We start from the raw sequence: 16,902 nt of genomic DNA on the forward strand, positions 1-16,902 counted from the left end.
AAATGTGTTTCTTTCAATTAAATTGCTCTGCATTTAAAGAATAGGATAGGATAGGATAGGATAGGATAGGATAGGATAGGATAGGATAGGACAGGACAGGACAGGACAGGACAGGACAGGACAGGACAGGACAGGACAGGACAGGACAGAGTTGGAAGGGACCTTGGAGGTCTTCTAGTTCAATCCTCTGCTTAGGCAGGAAAACCTATAACAGGGGTGTCGAACTCAAGGCCTGCTTAAATCCAGCCCGCGGGGCTGGCCTGGAAATATCAAAGGACTGGCCTCTGGTGCCTCTGGCGGCTAAAACAGGCCACGTGTGACCCTCCCGCACCTCGTTTTTACCCTCCATGCCCTCCTGCAGCATTCTGCTGGCCGAAACCAGGCTGAAACCGGACCGAAAAGGGGCAACACAGCCCGTTTTTGGCCAGCACAGGAGGGCATGGAAGATGAAAACAATGTCAGGGAGGCCGTGCGCAGACCCCCCGCATCCTGTTTTGGCTGGTAGGGTGCTGCAGGAGGCATCAGTCCCGTCCCCCCCTACCTCCGGCCCATGGAGGAGAACTACTATGCTGTTCCGGCCCACGAAGAAATCCCGTTTGTCACCCCTGACCTATACCATTTCAGACAAATGGTTGCCCAATCTCTTCTTACAAACTTCCAGTGTTGGAGCACCCACAACTTCTGGAGGCAAGTTGTTCCATTGATTAGTTGTTCTAACTGTCAGGAAATGTCTCCTTAGTTCTAAGTTGCTTCTCTCCTTGATTAATTTCCATCCATTGTTTCCTGTCCTGCCCTCAGGGGCTTTGGAGAATAGCTTGACTCCCTCTTCTTTGTGGTAGCCCCTGAGATATTGGAAGGCTGCTATCATGTCACCCCCTGGTCCCATGATGGCGAACCTATGGCACGGGTGCCACAGGTGGCACGTGGAGCCATATCTGAGGGCACACGAGCGTTGCCCTAGCTCAGCTCCAGCACACATGTGCCCACCGGCCAGCTGATTTTCGGGCCTTCCGGGCCCACCAGAATTTGGGAAATGGGCTGTTTCCGGCCTCCGGAGGGCCTCCGGAGGGGTGTTGAAGAAAGCCATTTTTGCCCTCCCCAGGCTCCTAGAAAGCCTCTGGAGCCTGGGGAGAGTGAAAAATGGGCCCACTATGCCATCGTGTGCCAAAAGCAGGGGGAGCACGGGGGGAGCATGCACACATCCGTGGGAGGGCAGGGCATTGAATTATGGGTGTGGGCACACACGCACACGATCCCCCCGCTCTCCCCCCGCTTTTGGCACGCAACGGCAAAAAGGTTAGCCATCACTGCCCTAGTCTTTCTTTTCCTTAAACATTCCCAATTCCACCAACATATCCAATTGCTGCATTTCCCCTTTTTCTTTTCATCTTAACCATTCCACGTTCTCTTTGATTATATGCTTTGCAAAACCTTTTGCTCTATATACATACCACACAGTATCTTTCTCTCGTCCTCATGGTTTACATCAAGCATTTTCTGATCTGCGTTTCTACTCATCCACAGCTTCTCCCACTTTAGAGTAACTCCGTGCACTTCTGCGGCATTCTGTAATTCTTCTCTTGTTATCTCTTTGTGCAGCTTCTTCTTCTCTTACCCCTGTTTACTATTTCTTCTGAAATAATATTTTTTTTCATACTTGGTTTGAACCACTCAACAATATTAACACAAACACCATTTGGCTAAAAGGAACATCTCTTCAAGTAGAAGAGATCTCCATTTCTGGCTGAAGGTTGCTATGGGCCAATATTGTTTGAAGATAGGTCGTGTAGCTCTAAACTGGGAGCGAAGAGGTAAACAGAGATAGTCCTTCACTTACAACCATTTGTTTGGCAATCATTCAAAAATATGACGGTGATGAAAAGAGTGATTTATGACCAGTCTTTGCACTTACGATTGTCACAATATTCCCATAGTCACAAGTTCAAAACTTGCTGTTAATTGAACCACCCAGATGAGCATAGATTAACTCCAAAATTAACATCAGACGAACAATGAAGAAATAAACAATACCCCGATCAAAGACCTTACAAAGAAACTAATAGTAAAGAGCCCAACCAAAGAACCAACAAGACCACTCCCACCAGCACTGACAGACAAGCCACTAGAACAGGGGCCCACAAACTTTTTAAACAGGGGGCCAAGTCACGGTCCCTCAGACTGTTGGGGGGGCCGGATCAGCTGAGTAGGTGTGTTTAGGTGGTCACGTGACTGGGGGCATGGGCAGATAGGCGTGGCTATGCGGTCATGTGACTGGGAGAGTGTGGCCAATTTAGCAGTCTTGCCACTTGCCTAACTTCATTACAACAGCAGCTTCAGGCTCCTTAAAACTCCGTAAACTCAAGTTTTGCCAATTCTTCTCAGCTCCAAGGAGCTTACAATCAACAAGTCTCTTTCTCTCTCTCTCTGTCTATTACTCTCTCTCTCTCTTTCTCTCTGTCTAACTCTCTCTCTCTCTCTCTCTCTCTCTCTCTCTCTCTCTGATGGGGTGGGGAGGAACCCCTGAACTGGTGGTGGGGAGGTGGGGCACCACAACAATCTGACGTCTGGAGACAGATGAGCTGGGCGCCGACAATGACCTGGTCGGTGGAGAGCCCAAGACCAGCTGGGAGGCTGGGCATCACAACACAGGCGGCATGCAGGCTCTGCAGGTAAAGTAGGAGGTGAGAGCAAGCCACCGCTACTTAGGCAGGGTGGTTTCTGCAAACACCTAGGAAGGGCTCTGAGCACACACTCTCCTCCCTCCCCACTTAGGCAGGGCAGGTTCTGCAAACACCCAGGAAGGCTCTAATTCCGCCATCTCCCATGCACTCCCCTCTCTCCCCGCGTGCGTCAGTCCATTGGCTGCAGGTATCACCCCTCTGCCAGGTTGCCCTCCCCCATCCACCCGCCGACCTATATCTTTCGGCCTTATTTTTGCAAGCAGTGGTGAGCAGAAGTGCGTGGGCAGCGGTGAGCAAAAGTACAGAGAAGTACGGCTGCATTCTGCAAGGTATATATTAGGCCGACAGCTGTAGGAGGGGTGATGAGAGTGGCGGGAAAAGCCAGCCATGCAAGGAGTGGGTGGGAGGCGATGGGCGGAACGGGGCTTAATCCAACCACTGAGTGGGACAGATATATTGTGCTGGTGGGCTGTATCTGGCCCGCTGGCCGTAGTTTGAGGACCCCTGCACTAGAATATAAACTGAGAGCAAACCCCACTCCCTTACTAGCATTGATGATGTTACCAAGTTGGGTAACAAAACGTCTGAAAGAAAACAACCAAGTTCAGAGAGCCCCAAGGCTCCTTCCCAACTCATTTAACAACCAACTTGCTTAGAGATGGAAATTTCAGTCCCAATTGTGGTTATAAGTCAAGGACTTCTATATCAAGGTGAGAATGACTGAGGCAATGGGAGAAAATTCAGAAAAGCATTCAGAAGGTCTAATGAAAAAGAAATAAAGATGCTCTAATGTTGGGAAAGGTGTAAGGAAAGAGAAGAAGTGGAAGTCCAGCAGGAAGGTGGAGGGTCTCAGTTACAGCGATGGGGGCACCGCTGAGAGACCTGAAAGAACAAGTTGGAGTTAGCAAAATTGGCTTGAAGGCACATAATCAATTTACACCGGTCTACAAATTTTGGGAAATTATCAACCTCCGAGATAAAATGTGTTAATTCTTACATATTTTGATTAGATGAACGAGAAAATAGGTGATAAAGGTGCTGGGTAGCTAAAGTTCTCAAGATGTTTCACAATGAAGATTTATGTGCAGCCGAGAATATTTACCTACAAGGGATGGAGGTGTCTCATGATCATTCATGACACCTCGTAACTTCTCAACAAAGTATGGTAGAACAATGAAAATGGTACCACCTGGCAGTGTATCAATTTACCTTCACTTTGAGAACAGCAAGGCAGACGGCTATGAAAACCACGTTGCTTGGGTCCTATAAAGCTCCTGGTGCAAACATGTCACTGAAAATTCACTTCTTACACTCGCATTTAGACTATTTCCCTTTGTACTGTGGGGCAGTGAGTGAGGAGCATGGGGAGAGATTCCACCAGGATATCGCAGGCATGGAGAAAAGATACCGAGGGAAACGGAGTCCGTCCATGCTTTCCGATTACTGCTGGAATCTCCCCAGGGATGATCCCACTGCAGTTCACAAGAGAAAAGCTAAAAAGCCCAGTTTAGATACTGAATAAAGATGGAACCTTGTTCTTTAATCTGATGTTAGCGCTTGTCAGTTTTTCATGCAAAAAGCATAAAAAATGTCACACGAAAAACCAATAAATGAATGGAAAGTTACTGGTTTCAATAAAAATAATACATTTGTAACGATTGGGATGGCACTATTCTCATTGCGATATCATATTTTGCAGAGACGGTACGGAGCATAATTCCACATCCCCCTCGCAATTTTGAATTGTTTTGATTCAATTTTGACCTGAAGCTGTATCTTGGAAACTGGAGCCAATTAATATTCAGGACTTAATTTTCCTTTATTAGTGACCCGATTCTGGTAAAATTAATCAATCAAAACCAATCAATCAATTCAGAAGGAGGTTGAGCTCAGTACAGATAGCCCTCAATTTACAACAGTTCATTTGGTGAGGGTGTGAAGTTACAGCAGCACTGGAAAAAGAGACACATACAAGGCATCAGGTTGAAAAACAAGGAACGCAAGAGGTTATTTGCAAAGGGATCACAGGCTGCTGTTTCTTGGTTGTTGTGGCATGCAGGCAGATGGAGACGGCTGTTTCTCCAAGGTGGTGAACACGGAAGAGCTCAACCTGATGTGGCTCGGTTTTTCAATGGCCATCGCCGTAGAAGGCAAAATCACAGAGGAAGGGACAGGTAACCTTCATGAAACAGAAGAGGACCAACGGGCTGACAGGATGGCTCAGAACCAGAGCTAAAGCTTCCATTTCCTACAAGGAAGGTTTGGGAGAAAAGCAATAGTAACAGCACTTATACCATTTCACAGTGCTTGGTGGTGTAGTGGTTAGAATGCAGTACTGCAGGCTACTTCTGCTGAGTGCTGGCTGCCTGCAATTTGACAGTTCGAATCTCACCAGGCTCAAAGTTGACTCAGCCTTCCATCCTTCCGAGGTGGGTAAAATGAGGACCCGGATTGTTGGGGGCAATAGGTTGACTGTGTAAACCACTTAGAGAGGGCTGTAAAGCACTGTGAAGCGATATATAGGTCTAAGGACTATTGCTATTACAGTGCTCTCTAAGTGGTTTACAGAGTCAGCCCCCAACAATCTGGGTCCTCATTGTACCCACCTCGGAAGGATGGAAGGCTGAGTCAACCTTGATAGAAAAAAACACCCCCTGTCTAAGTCTGGCATCTGAGTTATATATGAGAAAACTATTCTCTCCAACAACACCCATTTCACAGACAGTGAAGTGATGAGATTTTTTTTGAGGGGGGGGAAATCAGCTGGTTCCAAGCACTCTGAAACATACTAATCAAATTCGATATTTCATAAAGAGAGTGGTGGGTCAGTGGTTAAGATCAGTGGTGGGTTGCCCCCAGTTCGCACCAGTTCTATAGAACCAGTAGTAAAACTGGCCAGAGGGTCCGCCCAGCATCATCAGAATGCTTCTGCGCATGCGCAGAAGTGCAAGAGCGTGCCCCCGTTGTGAACCGGTAGTAAAGATAAGTAGAATCCACCCCTGGTTAAGACTGGCCTTATCAGCTGAGAAGCTGACAGCTCAGGTTCGAGTCCTGAGCATTGCAGGATTGGGTGAGCTCCCGTCCTTGCCCCAGCTCCTGCCAACCTAGCAGTTTGAAAGCATGCAAATGTAGGTAGAAAAATAGATATCTTTTCAATGGGAAAGGTTACTGCGTTCCATACTTTTGTGCTGACCACATGATGATGGAAGTGTCTCTCAGACAACAGATTCCCTAGGCTGAGAACTGGAGATGCGCATTACCCCTTTGAGCCACTCATGACTGGACAGGAGGAAACCTTTAAAGGGCTACTGAGTGCCAAATTCAAACCAACAAAGGGAATTAGTATGTCAGAGAAATCCCAAAGGTGTTTTTTCAAGAGGCAACTGGACTTTCTTGTTTTTCTTTGAAGACGTTTCACTTCTCATCCAGAAGCTTCTTCAGTTCTTTGAAGGAGTTTCTTGAATTGAGAAGCGAAACGTCTTCCAAGAAAAACCAGAAAGTCCAGTTGCCCCTTGAAAAAGCACCTTTGGGACAACCATGACTTGGATGACTGAGAATCTTCATAGACACGTCAGAGAAATCTGCACATGGGGGGACCCTGGGATTGTCTATTCCAACCCCTTGTCCAAAGCAGAAATCCACATGTCCGTCAAAAGAATCAGGCTTCTTGGCACTCCAGAGACAAGGAGTTTCTGGGAAATTGGAGAGGAAGGGAATGAAACAGCCTTTTGCAAATGACACTTCTCTTCAACAGGAGTGGAGCTGAATAGCACAGAATCCATTGAGATCACGTCCACGTTGAGCAAAATTACCTTTGAAAACCCAGACCGTTACTATAAACCCGGCATGCCCTATGTCGTGAAGGTAAGATTTCTTTGCAAAACTGGATTTAAGCCGTATCAGCCCAGCTGGCCCCTCCAGTCTGCTCCAATGCCATTTCTTCACCCTAACAGCTGCTGGCCAGCTGCTCTGAGCTAGAACGATCAAAAGCAGTGTAAAAGCATTAAGGAATACATAACAACAGACTTGGAAGGGACCTTGGATGTCTTGTAGTTCAGGGGTCCCCTTCCTCTGGTTCATGGACCGGTACCGGGCCATGGCATGCCAGAAACAGGGAAGTCACATCCATGGGATGCAGAACCATGTGAAACCATGCCCCTTCTGGTCCACAGAAAAACCTCTCTCCTTGGAACCAGTCCCTGTTGCCCAAAAGATTTGGGGGGGGGGAGGTGGCGCTGTTCTACTTCAATCCCTTGCTCAAGCAGATCATCTTATACCATTTAAGACAAAGGAGGGAGTGCGGGAGGAAAGAAGGGAGGGAGGATATAGATAGAGAGAGGTGGGGGAGAGGGAGAGGGAGGAGGGAAGGAGAAAGCAAGCAAGCAAACGAGTCTACAATAGGAACCTTTCAGCCTTTATTCATTAGCAGGATTATTAAGCAGGGGTATCCATGGGAATGATGGTGGTAGCCCCAAAAAGTCAAGATGGCAGCCACCATAAAGTCCCAATCATGCCTCAGTGCAATAGCAATAGCACTTAGACTTATATACCGCTTCACAGTGCTGTACAGCCCTCTCTAAGCGGTACACAGGGACGGCCTATTGCCCCCAACCATCTGGGTCCTCATTTTACCAACCTCGGAAGGCTGGAAGGCTCAGTCAACGTCGAGCTGCTCAGGACATCGAACTGCTGGTAGTGAGCAGTGAGTTAGCCTGCAGCTGAGGACCCAGATTGTTGTGGGCAAACATTGTAAACTGTCCAGAGGGTATGTAAAGCATTATGGGGCAGTATAGAAGTGCTTTTGCTATTGCTATCATCCCCTCTGGACGCTCTGCTTTGAAGCTCCCAAAGCCCTTTTTCCGTAACAAAGAGTCCGTTTATCAAACCAACCTGTAACGCCATCTCCCAGTGGCTCCTTGCTTGTCCCTTTTCTTTCTCAGCCGCAGTCCCAAAACCTACTCCCAGGCTCAAGTTCCTCTTGCTAGTCTCCCCTTTTTCACAAGAGTTGTAGCGATGGGGAATAAATTAGGATGGCTTGATGGGGAAGCTTGGCGTCCCTGGAAGACAGGCAGAATAGAAATTGCATTGGTAAATCCTGAAATATTTGGCCGCAACCAGTTGGGTCAATGTGGCGGTTTTTCGTATGCAGGTGAAGCTGGTAGACAGCAACGAGGTGCCGATCCACAATGAAACAGTGCGGGTTTTGATAATGTCAAGACAGCAGGAGCTCAATCAAGTGACGGATGCTGAGGGAAGAGCTCAATTTTCCATAGAAACCACTGATTCCACACACGGAATTTTGCCTCTTATGGTTAGTCTCCTGGATTTGTGATGGCTGTATTTTATGACATACACATTCTCTATACTCACACACACACACACACACACACAGACAAAAGCTCATCAGCAGTGGTAATTACTTAGGGCTTCCCCACTTTTTTCCCTCTTTTTTTTCTGTCTCTCTTTGCTCATTGTCGCTGTCTTTTTTTTCTCCTTTAAGGTGAGTTCCCATCTTGCTCATTCTGTTGTTTAACTCCAAAAATATCATGTATATTATCCTTTCAAAAGTCACCAATGTCATGACCCCGTTGGAGCCTGAATCTGGAGGAAGATGAACCAGAACTGGATCAACTTCATTGGCTTTGGAGGAATATGGGGAGGAGCAGGCTGAGTTAGGCCAGGACGTTTCTGGATTGGGACGGCTTTAGGCAGGGAGGAAAAGGGGCAGGATGACCAAGAGAGGCTAAGCAGTGAACAGCTCAGGCGATGAGCAAGGTCCACCCTCTCCTGATCCTCGAGCATGGAGAGTGGAGAGAAGGCAGGAACAGTGCAGGCTGACCCAACGACTCAGGAGCAGAGTGCCCTGCCCCTCTTCACAAAGCACACCTGGTGACTGAGACTTAAGGAGATGCTGTGGGGAGGGGCATTTGTCAGGAACAAACACTGAATTCATGAAGTGTTGTGTGCCATTGCTGACGTTTGAATTTTTCCTGGACTCCTTCCTTTATTTCTTGCTTCCTGGATTAATTGCCTTTGCTTCCTGGACTCATTGACTTATTTCCTTGCCCTGCTGGATTTCTTGCTTTGCAGCCGTTGTATTCACAGTGTTGTGCTGGACTACTTGCAGCCAGAGGCTGCTGGAGGTATGTGTGTGTGTGTGTGTGATCACTGTGCTCTGGGACTTGCCAGAAATGTTTGGGGGAAAATTGGAGCAATAAAGGGGCCATTTGAACTATCAGCTGACTGTGTTGCCTCCGTGCCTTGCAGCAGGTCATCACAACCATTGAGATCCCTGCAGAGGCACGACCTTGTAATTTCCAGGGTAGGAAAGGTCCCCTGTGGCTTTAATCCCAAATGGATTTTTAACTTCCCAGTCTAGCCCACAGGCCTGAAGATTTCTTTGTGATCTTCTGTCCATATATAGAACAGAACAACTGACCCTGCTCACTTCTAGATTTTGGATAAAAGAGATGTATGTGATCTTCCCTCCCCAAAAACTGGATTTTGAGTCCTACACTGGTTAAGTAGGGTGGGGGTAGGGAGGTAAACGCACAGGTGGTTGGGGGGGGGAAATTTGCAAGCGTTGGGATAGGAAACTGGGAAAATTTAACAGATTAACAGAGTTGGAAGGGACCTTGTAGGTCAGTGATGGCTAACCTTTTTGCCATCATGTGCCAAAAGCTGGGGGAGTGCGGGGTAGTCATGCGCGCACATGCCCACACCCATAATTCTAGGCACCCTACCCCCCCATGCATGTGTGCACGATCCCCCCATGCTCCCTCCCCACTTTTGGCATGTGACAGCATGGTGGGCACGGTAGGCCTTTTTTTTGCCCTCCCCAGGCTCCAGAGGCTTTCTAGGAGCCTGGGGAGGACGAAAACAGCCTTCCCACCTCACCGGAGGCCCTCCAGAGGCTGGAAACAGCCTGTTTGCCAACTTCCAGTGAGCCCAGAAGGCCCAAAAATAAGCTGGCCAGAGCACGTGTGCATGCTGGAGCTGAGTTTGGGCAACACTTGCATGCCCACCAATATGGCTCTGCGTGCCACCTGTGGCACGCGTGCCATAGGTTCGCCATCACGGTTGTAGGTCAACTAATCCAATCCCCCCATCCAAGCAGAAAAATGTGGGCAGGAAGAGTGAAAACAGGCAAAAGGAGATGGATATGCAGGGGAACCTGGTTGTAGATTTGTGCAAAGGAGAAGTTTTAAGCCTTATGGCCCATATACAGGTAGTCCTCAACTTACAACCATTAATTTAGTGACTGTTCAAAGTTACAACGGCATTGAAAAAAGTGAGACCGTTGCAGCATCTCCAAGGTTTTGTGATCAAAATTCAGACGCGTGGCAACTGGCTTGTACTTCTGGCGGTTGCAGTATCCCGGGGTCATGTGATCTCTTTGGCAAACTTCTGACAGGCAAAGTCAATGAGGAAGCCAGATTCACTTAACGAAGGTGTTACTAACTTAACAACGACAGTGATTCACATAACAACTGTGGCATGAAACTAACTACCTTTGCAATGGAAATTTTGGGTTCAATTGTGGTTGTAAGCCGAGGACTACCTGTATGGTCCATGGTTGATAGTTTTCCATTAAGCCTGGGCTGGGCGCTTTATAAGCCAACCCTCCCCCCTTTCCCACAGAACATTTTGCTGTGTGCCACGACTTTTGCAGTTGATTCTTCACAGCCCCCTTTTCATCTCACTTGCCATCCACGTCCTCCAGCTCTGCCGCACATGCGGGACGAGCCTCCTACGACAGCCAACCTGACTCTGGGTGAACAGGTTGTTAAATTACCACCACCACCCCGCTATCGAAGCGGATCCTGGGCACTGTACTGCAATGGAGAAATGGGAAATGGAGCGGCTGGCACGAGGGAAGGAGGAGCAGGGAGAAGAAGGAGGGAAAGCGGCCTTCTGCTTCCCTCGTGCGAGCCGCTCCGTTCTCATTTCTTCATTGCAACGCAGCACCCAGGATCCACTTTGATAGACGGGGGTGGGTAATTTAACAACCGGCTCGCCCAAACTAGTGAATTCCACCACTGTATATATCAGGGGTGTCAAACTCAATTTCACTGAGGGCTGCATCAGGGTTGTGTTTGAACTTGGCGAGCCGGGGTAAACGTGGCCAGGGTGGGCATGGCCAGCTCAACGTCACTCGTGTCAGGGGCACCTGTGGTAACCTGAGCACTCTGCCAGCGAAAACGGGCTCCCAGATATAAGCACCCCACGGGCCGAATCTGGCCCCTGGGCTTTGAGTTTGACACCCCCAGTATATATCATGTTTCCCTGAAAATAAGACCCTGTCTTATTTTTTTTTTAACCCTGAAATAAGCACTTGGCCTTATTGCCATGCACTCAGAAGCCCGATTGGGCTTATTATCAAGGGATGTCTTATTTTGGGGGAAACAGGGTATCTATATATCATCTCTCTCTCTCTTTCCTCTCTCTCTCATCCATCCATCCATCTATCCATATCTACTGAATATCTACTGTATATCTATATCTAACATCTATCATCTATTGATCTGTCACATTTTTGAACTGCCCATCTCTCTTGCCCTTGCCAATGAAATGTTCTCAGCCAGTCTCTCACCTAATTCCTCTAAATCTGTGTTTTTCCTCTCAGGCTACGTATCAAGTTTTATCTTGGTGTGGTAGCATCCACTGGGTTACACCCCGTCACATTGACGCATTTCACACGGCACACGTGCTTTATTCTCCAAGCCAAAGTTATCTACATATCGAGCCTGTGTCAGAGACATTAAGTTGTGGCCACCGTGAGCCGGTTCGGGTGCGTTATATCCTTAACCGAGGTGATGAGAACCAGGACGAGATTGTCTTCTATTACATGGTGAGTCCTCAGGTGATGGCTGCATTCACAAGGCATGTTTGCTTGGCTCTGTTAAACAGCCTTTCTCCAATGTGCACTGAACCACAACATAAATATATTGAGGCAATTTCCCTTTTTCACTCTGCCCCAAGGGCTGCCTTTGTTTACCCATGATCCTTGAGTGAGTCCCGCTTAAATCATCCTTAGTTGTACCCTTGTTAGGGTGAGTGTATCTGGGAAAGCAAACCTCCTAATTGGGCTTTTTTTTTTCTTTTTTGGTGTAAGTTCATCTTGGCTCCTAGTGGCTACTTGGACAATTCCCTACAGGTTTCTTGGTAACATTTTCAGAAGAGGTTTGTCCCTATCTTCTTCCTAGAATAGGGACTGACCCACACTCTCCCGGTTGGCTTCATGCCAGACTAGAACTCACGGCCTTCAAGTTTCTGGGCTGATATTTTTAACCACTATAGCAAAAGTCAGCAGTGAGATCCAAAGCTACACTTTTGTGTTTTCTTCCAACTTGTGATTATCCCAGTTAAACTATGTCCAAGTAATGTTTTCTCTTATTCTTCTGCCACTGTCCAAGGTTTCCTTAAAAGTACTGTATTTGTGCTCAAGAAGTGTAACATCTATTAGGTTTTCAATGATTTTGGAAGGTGATTGCAATGAGCTGAAACCGAGGCCACAGAGAAAGGAGGGGGATCCCTACTGGGAAGAGCAGATTCATATCAAGTTAGTTTTTGGAAAACTCAAGGATGGCATGGATGCATTTCTACTTAGGAAAGGCCCAGAGATTCAAAACCTGTATTCACAGAAAATACTAATCATGATTAATATGTGTGTGTGTGTGTCTTAACATGCTAAGGCAGAGTTCCCCAACCTTTCCAGCTATGTGGACTGGTGGGAGGGGGTAGGGGAGCTGGTTCCGTGTGAACGGTGGGCAAGTGTGCATGCAATTCCATTTACACCAGTGGCAGGCATGGGCTCTCACTGCTCACACAGTAGGAACATACATGTACATGTTTGCACATTGTTCGTGGAAGTGTGGATACGCACAAGCATTTCTTGCCTGCCACTTCTGTGGCCCTGTTCTGAATAGTCCAAAGCCCAGTAGTGGGCTGGGGCCCTGGGATTGGAGACCCCTGGCCTAAGGTTTGGATAATTTTTGAATTATTTCATTCCAAAAAATGGATTCATTTGCTAACCAATTTATATATATTGTACAGGCAGAACTTGACTTACAACCATTTCTTTAGTGACCATTTGAAGTTATATTTACACTGAAAAAAGTGCCATTACCATTTCTCTTCTGACCATTGCAGCAGCCCTACGTTCATGTGATTAAAATTCAGATCCTTGTAACCAATTCATATTTATGACGGTTGCAGTGTCCTGGGGGCAGGAAATCACTGTTGTGAACTTCTTACATGCAAAGTCAATGGGGAAGCCATGTTCACTTAACAACCATGTTACTAACAACCTCGGTGATTCACTTAATAACTCTGGCAAGAATGGTCATAAAATGGGGAAAACTCACTTCACAACTATTTTACTTAGACACAGAAATTGTCCGTAAATTGAGGACTACATGTAATCTGGAAACTCCCTGCTTATAGTTTATCTTGCAGAAACATAATGAAGTATCTGTAATGCTGTGGCAGCATCTGGTGGATAACAATGGAAATTTTCAGGGCGTTGGTTTTTCTAAGACGGAGTCCTTTTCCTAGAAGTGGAGAACTTGTGTTCAATTATACAACTAGATGTGACATTTCAGCTCCTCAATTCCTTTGGCGCTGCCTCGAGTTGCATACTTCAGAACAATTGCTCAAGCCACATCTTGCAGCTGCTAACTAAAGTACTGCGATTCCGTTGTTATGCAGGGTTTCAGATGTGACTCGGTGAAAAAATAAAAGACTGAGTCCGGATTTGTCTTGATAAGCCAAACACGTTTATTCATCTGAATAAAGATGGGTGCTCCCTAAAAGTGGAGAATCCCGAACACAATGTGAGGCAGATATTTATACATTTCTTTGCTTTTGCTTGGTTACATAAGAGGAAACTGGCACACAACAGATAAGGTATAGAAATATACAAATTATAAAAATAATCAAGCACACCTTCTGTAGTTTTGGTCACATGCTAATCCACAGGTTAGTCATTTCCTTTGGGATTTTCCATGGCCTCGAAGGCCTGCATAGGCCTGAATTTTAGCCTTGCCATCTCAACATATGTTCCCTTCAGGCAATCATCAAATTCACCAGATTCCTGATCAACCCCATAGGTGAATTATTATTCTGTTGTTGTTGTTTTTTTTAATTTTTTTTTTTTAAATTTGATTTATATGCCACCCTTCTCCGGAGACTCAGGGCGGCTTACAATGCGTTAAGCAATAGCCTTCATACTTTTGTATATTTATACAAAGTCAGCTTATTGCCCCCACAAACTGGGTCCTCAATTTTACCTACCTTAGAAAGGATGGGAGGCTGAGTCAACCTTGAGCCTGGTGAGATTCGAACTTACTTTAATTGCAGACAGCTGGTGTTAATCACAATGCTATCAGTCTGCTGAGCCATCAGGCACCTTTAATCTTACACACTTCTCAAAAGGTTAAACTAGGCAATTGCAGCTCTGCAATTCTAGGGGTCCATATATCTAGCATGACAGCCAGTGCTTAGAGTTATCAATCAATCAATTTCTCCAAGCCCTAGCATATCTAGCAGGAATTTCTTCTTTCCATGCAGATCAAAGCTAAGGGGGACATCATACAAACAGGGACACACCGGCAGCCAGTGGAACAGGGAAAAGGTAAATGTTCGCCCTCCAAATTACACTCCCCCCTCCTGCTTGGCAAAAAGCTTCCCAGACATTCCTGGGGTGACTCCATCTATGGGGCTCCAGTTCTCTCTTGCTGAATGCTGGGTGCCCCTTGTACATCTGAAAAACCTCTCTTCCTTTTCCCACTCACAGCTGGGTTCACTGTATCCCATTTCACACTGGCAGGGCATGGAAGGTGGGCACACACAGCCAGCCCTGCCATTGGGCAGAGGAAAGGGATGGTCTCAAGCAGTAGGCCATTTCTCCCAAATCTCTGCAGCCGCTTCCTTCATCTTGAGTTTTTTGCTGGGCATCACAGGGATGTCTCTTTGCAACTACGGTAGAAGGCTGCCCAGATGCCTATTCTTCATTTCCTCTGGGACAGACCCTTCTCGGAGACCCACAGAGAGGATTAGGGGCTCAGTCTCTTATAGTCAGCAGGCTGGCATGCTGGACGTAACTTTGTTTTCAAGGATAACCAAAACATGCAAGGTGGAAGAATGAAGGATAGAGAATGGGATTCAGTTCCCAATCACCTGGTACACAAAAGGTCCCAAGTTTAACCCAGAGTCTCCAGAAACCCTGGAGAGCCATGGGGAGGCACTACTAACAGCACTGACTCATGGGTTTGAGGCAGCATTTGAGGTTTTTAGGATGGCAAAGGGTTGAAGGACTCCATGGCATGTGCCATGGGGCCTGTTTTATGTCCGTTGCTCTCCTGTGCAGTGGGAGATGTTACTGGAGGGAGATTCACCTGCTGCTTCATGGATCCCTGAAACAAGTGGGACCACCGACTTAATCATTGCCACCACAAACCTAAAATTTATTGTGGAGAAGGCAAGCCCTCACAACTGAAAAGAAGACAGCAGCTGAAGTCCTTCAGCTTATGATTCTTCAACAATCCATTTTTGACTCACATTTCCCAGCCTGTTGTGGTCACCCTGGTGAAGTTTGATGTATTCCAACTGAACCTAATTCCATCCATCCATCCATCCATCCATCCCTCTCTCTCTATTCATCCATCCATCTCTGTCTATATCTGTCATCATATATGACTGACTGTCTGTCTGTCTGTCTGATGAAATTTATATGTCTCTTTTGATCTCTCTTTCTCTTTCTTCCACCTGGGAATTTCATCCTTTAAAAGCCAACGGGGACTTCCTTTTGAATCTCTTGGTGGATGTTGACACTGCTCCCAAGACCCGCTTGCTCCTCTATACCATTTTGCCCAGTGGAGAACTCGTTGCTGACTCGAGAGACTTCACTGTAGAAAAGTGCTTCTCCAACAAGGTAAAGTTGTGTTAAACATCGGCTAAACTTAAGCCTATTTTTGGGGAGTTGGCCAATAGTTCCATTGAGCCTCAACTGTGGCTTGAGGTTAGTCACAGAGGACAATTCAAGGTTACAGTATGCATAACAACAAGGATGATTTCATTCCATTAATTTCTCCTTCCATTCATTCCACATCAAGAGGAAGTGGCTTTTTCAAAGACCCAGTTTATGTTTACAGGCCAAACTGTGGTTCTCTGATCAAGAAGGTCTGCCTGGCCAGAAAGCCCAACTCCATCTTTCAGCTTCCCCCGGTTCCCTCTGTGCCATCCATGCCGTTGACCAGAGTGTCTTTCTCTTGAAACCTGAAGCCGAGCTCTCCCCTGAGAAGGTGAGTTCCAACTGCATTTCATTTGGGCTCCTGCTGGATTCATCCCAAATTTACTGTCCATAGAGATGTATTTCAAATATGATCACTTGCAGCCGTTTATTTACAATTTACACCAGAAGATAGCGGTCACTACTAAATTGCTAGGAGAGGACTGCAGGGAAGGAGAAGCAAGGAAAATTGTTCATAAATTAATTTTAGGGGAAGAAAATGTAGGAAAAATAGAAGGACAAAGCATGTAGACCGAGGATAGCCCAATATCACAGCTCAGAGATTTTGCCATAATGTGAATAGTGTGTTATACTGGTGAAAGTAATGGATTAGGAGTAGAATTCCTGAGGAACTTTGAGTCAGTCCCCGTCTCAGAGTGTCAAGGTTCCGATTGAAAAACCCAACCAAGCAAGCAAGCTTGAGACGATCCAATCTCTTTACACTAAACTTTATTGAGTACATCGTGTCTGCACAGAATGAAGCAAAACCAACTCTAACTAGTTCCCACAGTTTTCACATAATTAAAGAATAGAATTTCCCTCCCTCCCAATAAATGCAGATCATGAAAACTGTCCAAGTCTTAATAGAACATCTGGTTAGATGACCTTTGTTCCCATGCGACGATTTCTTGTTGCTGTGTGGAACTGACATCCTCCCCACTGACTCTATGGGAGCTGAAAAGTGGCAATGGCTGCAATCAGCAAAATCTCCCTTTGAAGTTGACAAAGAGTCCCAGAGCCAGGGTACAGTACTGGGGAAGGACACAGACCAAGAAGCCAAATTCTGGTTCTCCATCAAACTGTTGTGGTCCCGCCCTCCAAGCCTATCTCATCGGAGGAAGAAGGCTCCGAACATTAAGAAGAGGAGTCGGCCAGGCCTCCCTCTCCAGGCGCCTCCCCTCTGGCTCTGCCTCAAGTGCCGGCCGAGGA

General features: G+C 46.7%; 1 protein-coding gene across 1 annotated transcript in view; it reads left to right on the forward strand.

Annotated features, from left to right (window-relative positions):
* The window catches only part of LOC117670021 (pregnancy zone protein-like), an 82,290-nt gene that overhangs the window by 30,195 nt on the left and 35,193 nt on the right, over positions 1–16,902 (forward strand). Inside the window, exons 9-15 of the mRNA XM_034424876.3 lie at positions 4,741–4,855; positions 6,436–6,545; positions 7,831–7,992; positions 11,308–11,532; positions 14,253–14,316; positions 15,473–15,615; positions 15,836–15,985. Of these exons, the coding sequence (XP_034280767.2) occupies positions 4,741–4,855; positions 6,436–6,545; positions 7,831–7,992; positions 11,308–11,532; positions 14,253–14,316; positions 15,473–15,615; positions 15,836–15,985 (969 nt within the window). The remainder of the gene's footprint in view (positions 1–4,740; positions 4,856–6,435; positions 6,546–7,830; positions 7,993–11,307; positions 11,533–14,252; positions 14,317–15,472; positions 15,616–15,835; positions 15,986–16,902) is intronic.

The sequence above is a fragment of the Pantherophis guttatus genome, chromosome 2, assembly GCF_059756535.1.
Source record: "Pantherophis guttatus breed Tessera chromosome 2, ASM5975653v1, whole genome shotgun sequence".
Taxonomy (NCBI): Eukaryota; Metazoa; Chordata; class Lepidosauria; order Squamata; family Colubridae; genus Pantherophis; species Pantherophis guttatus.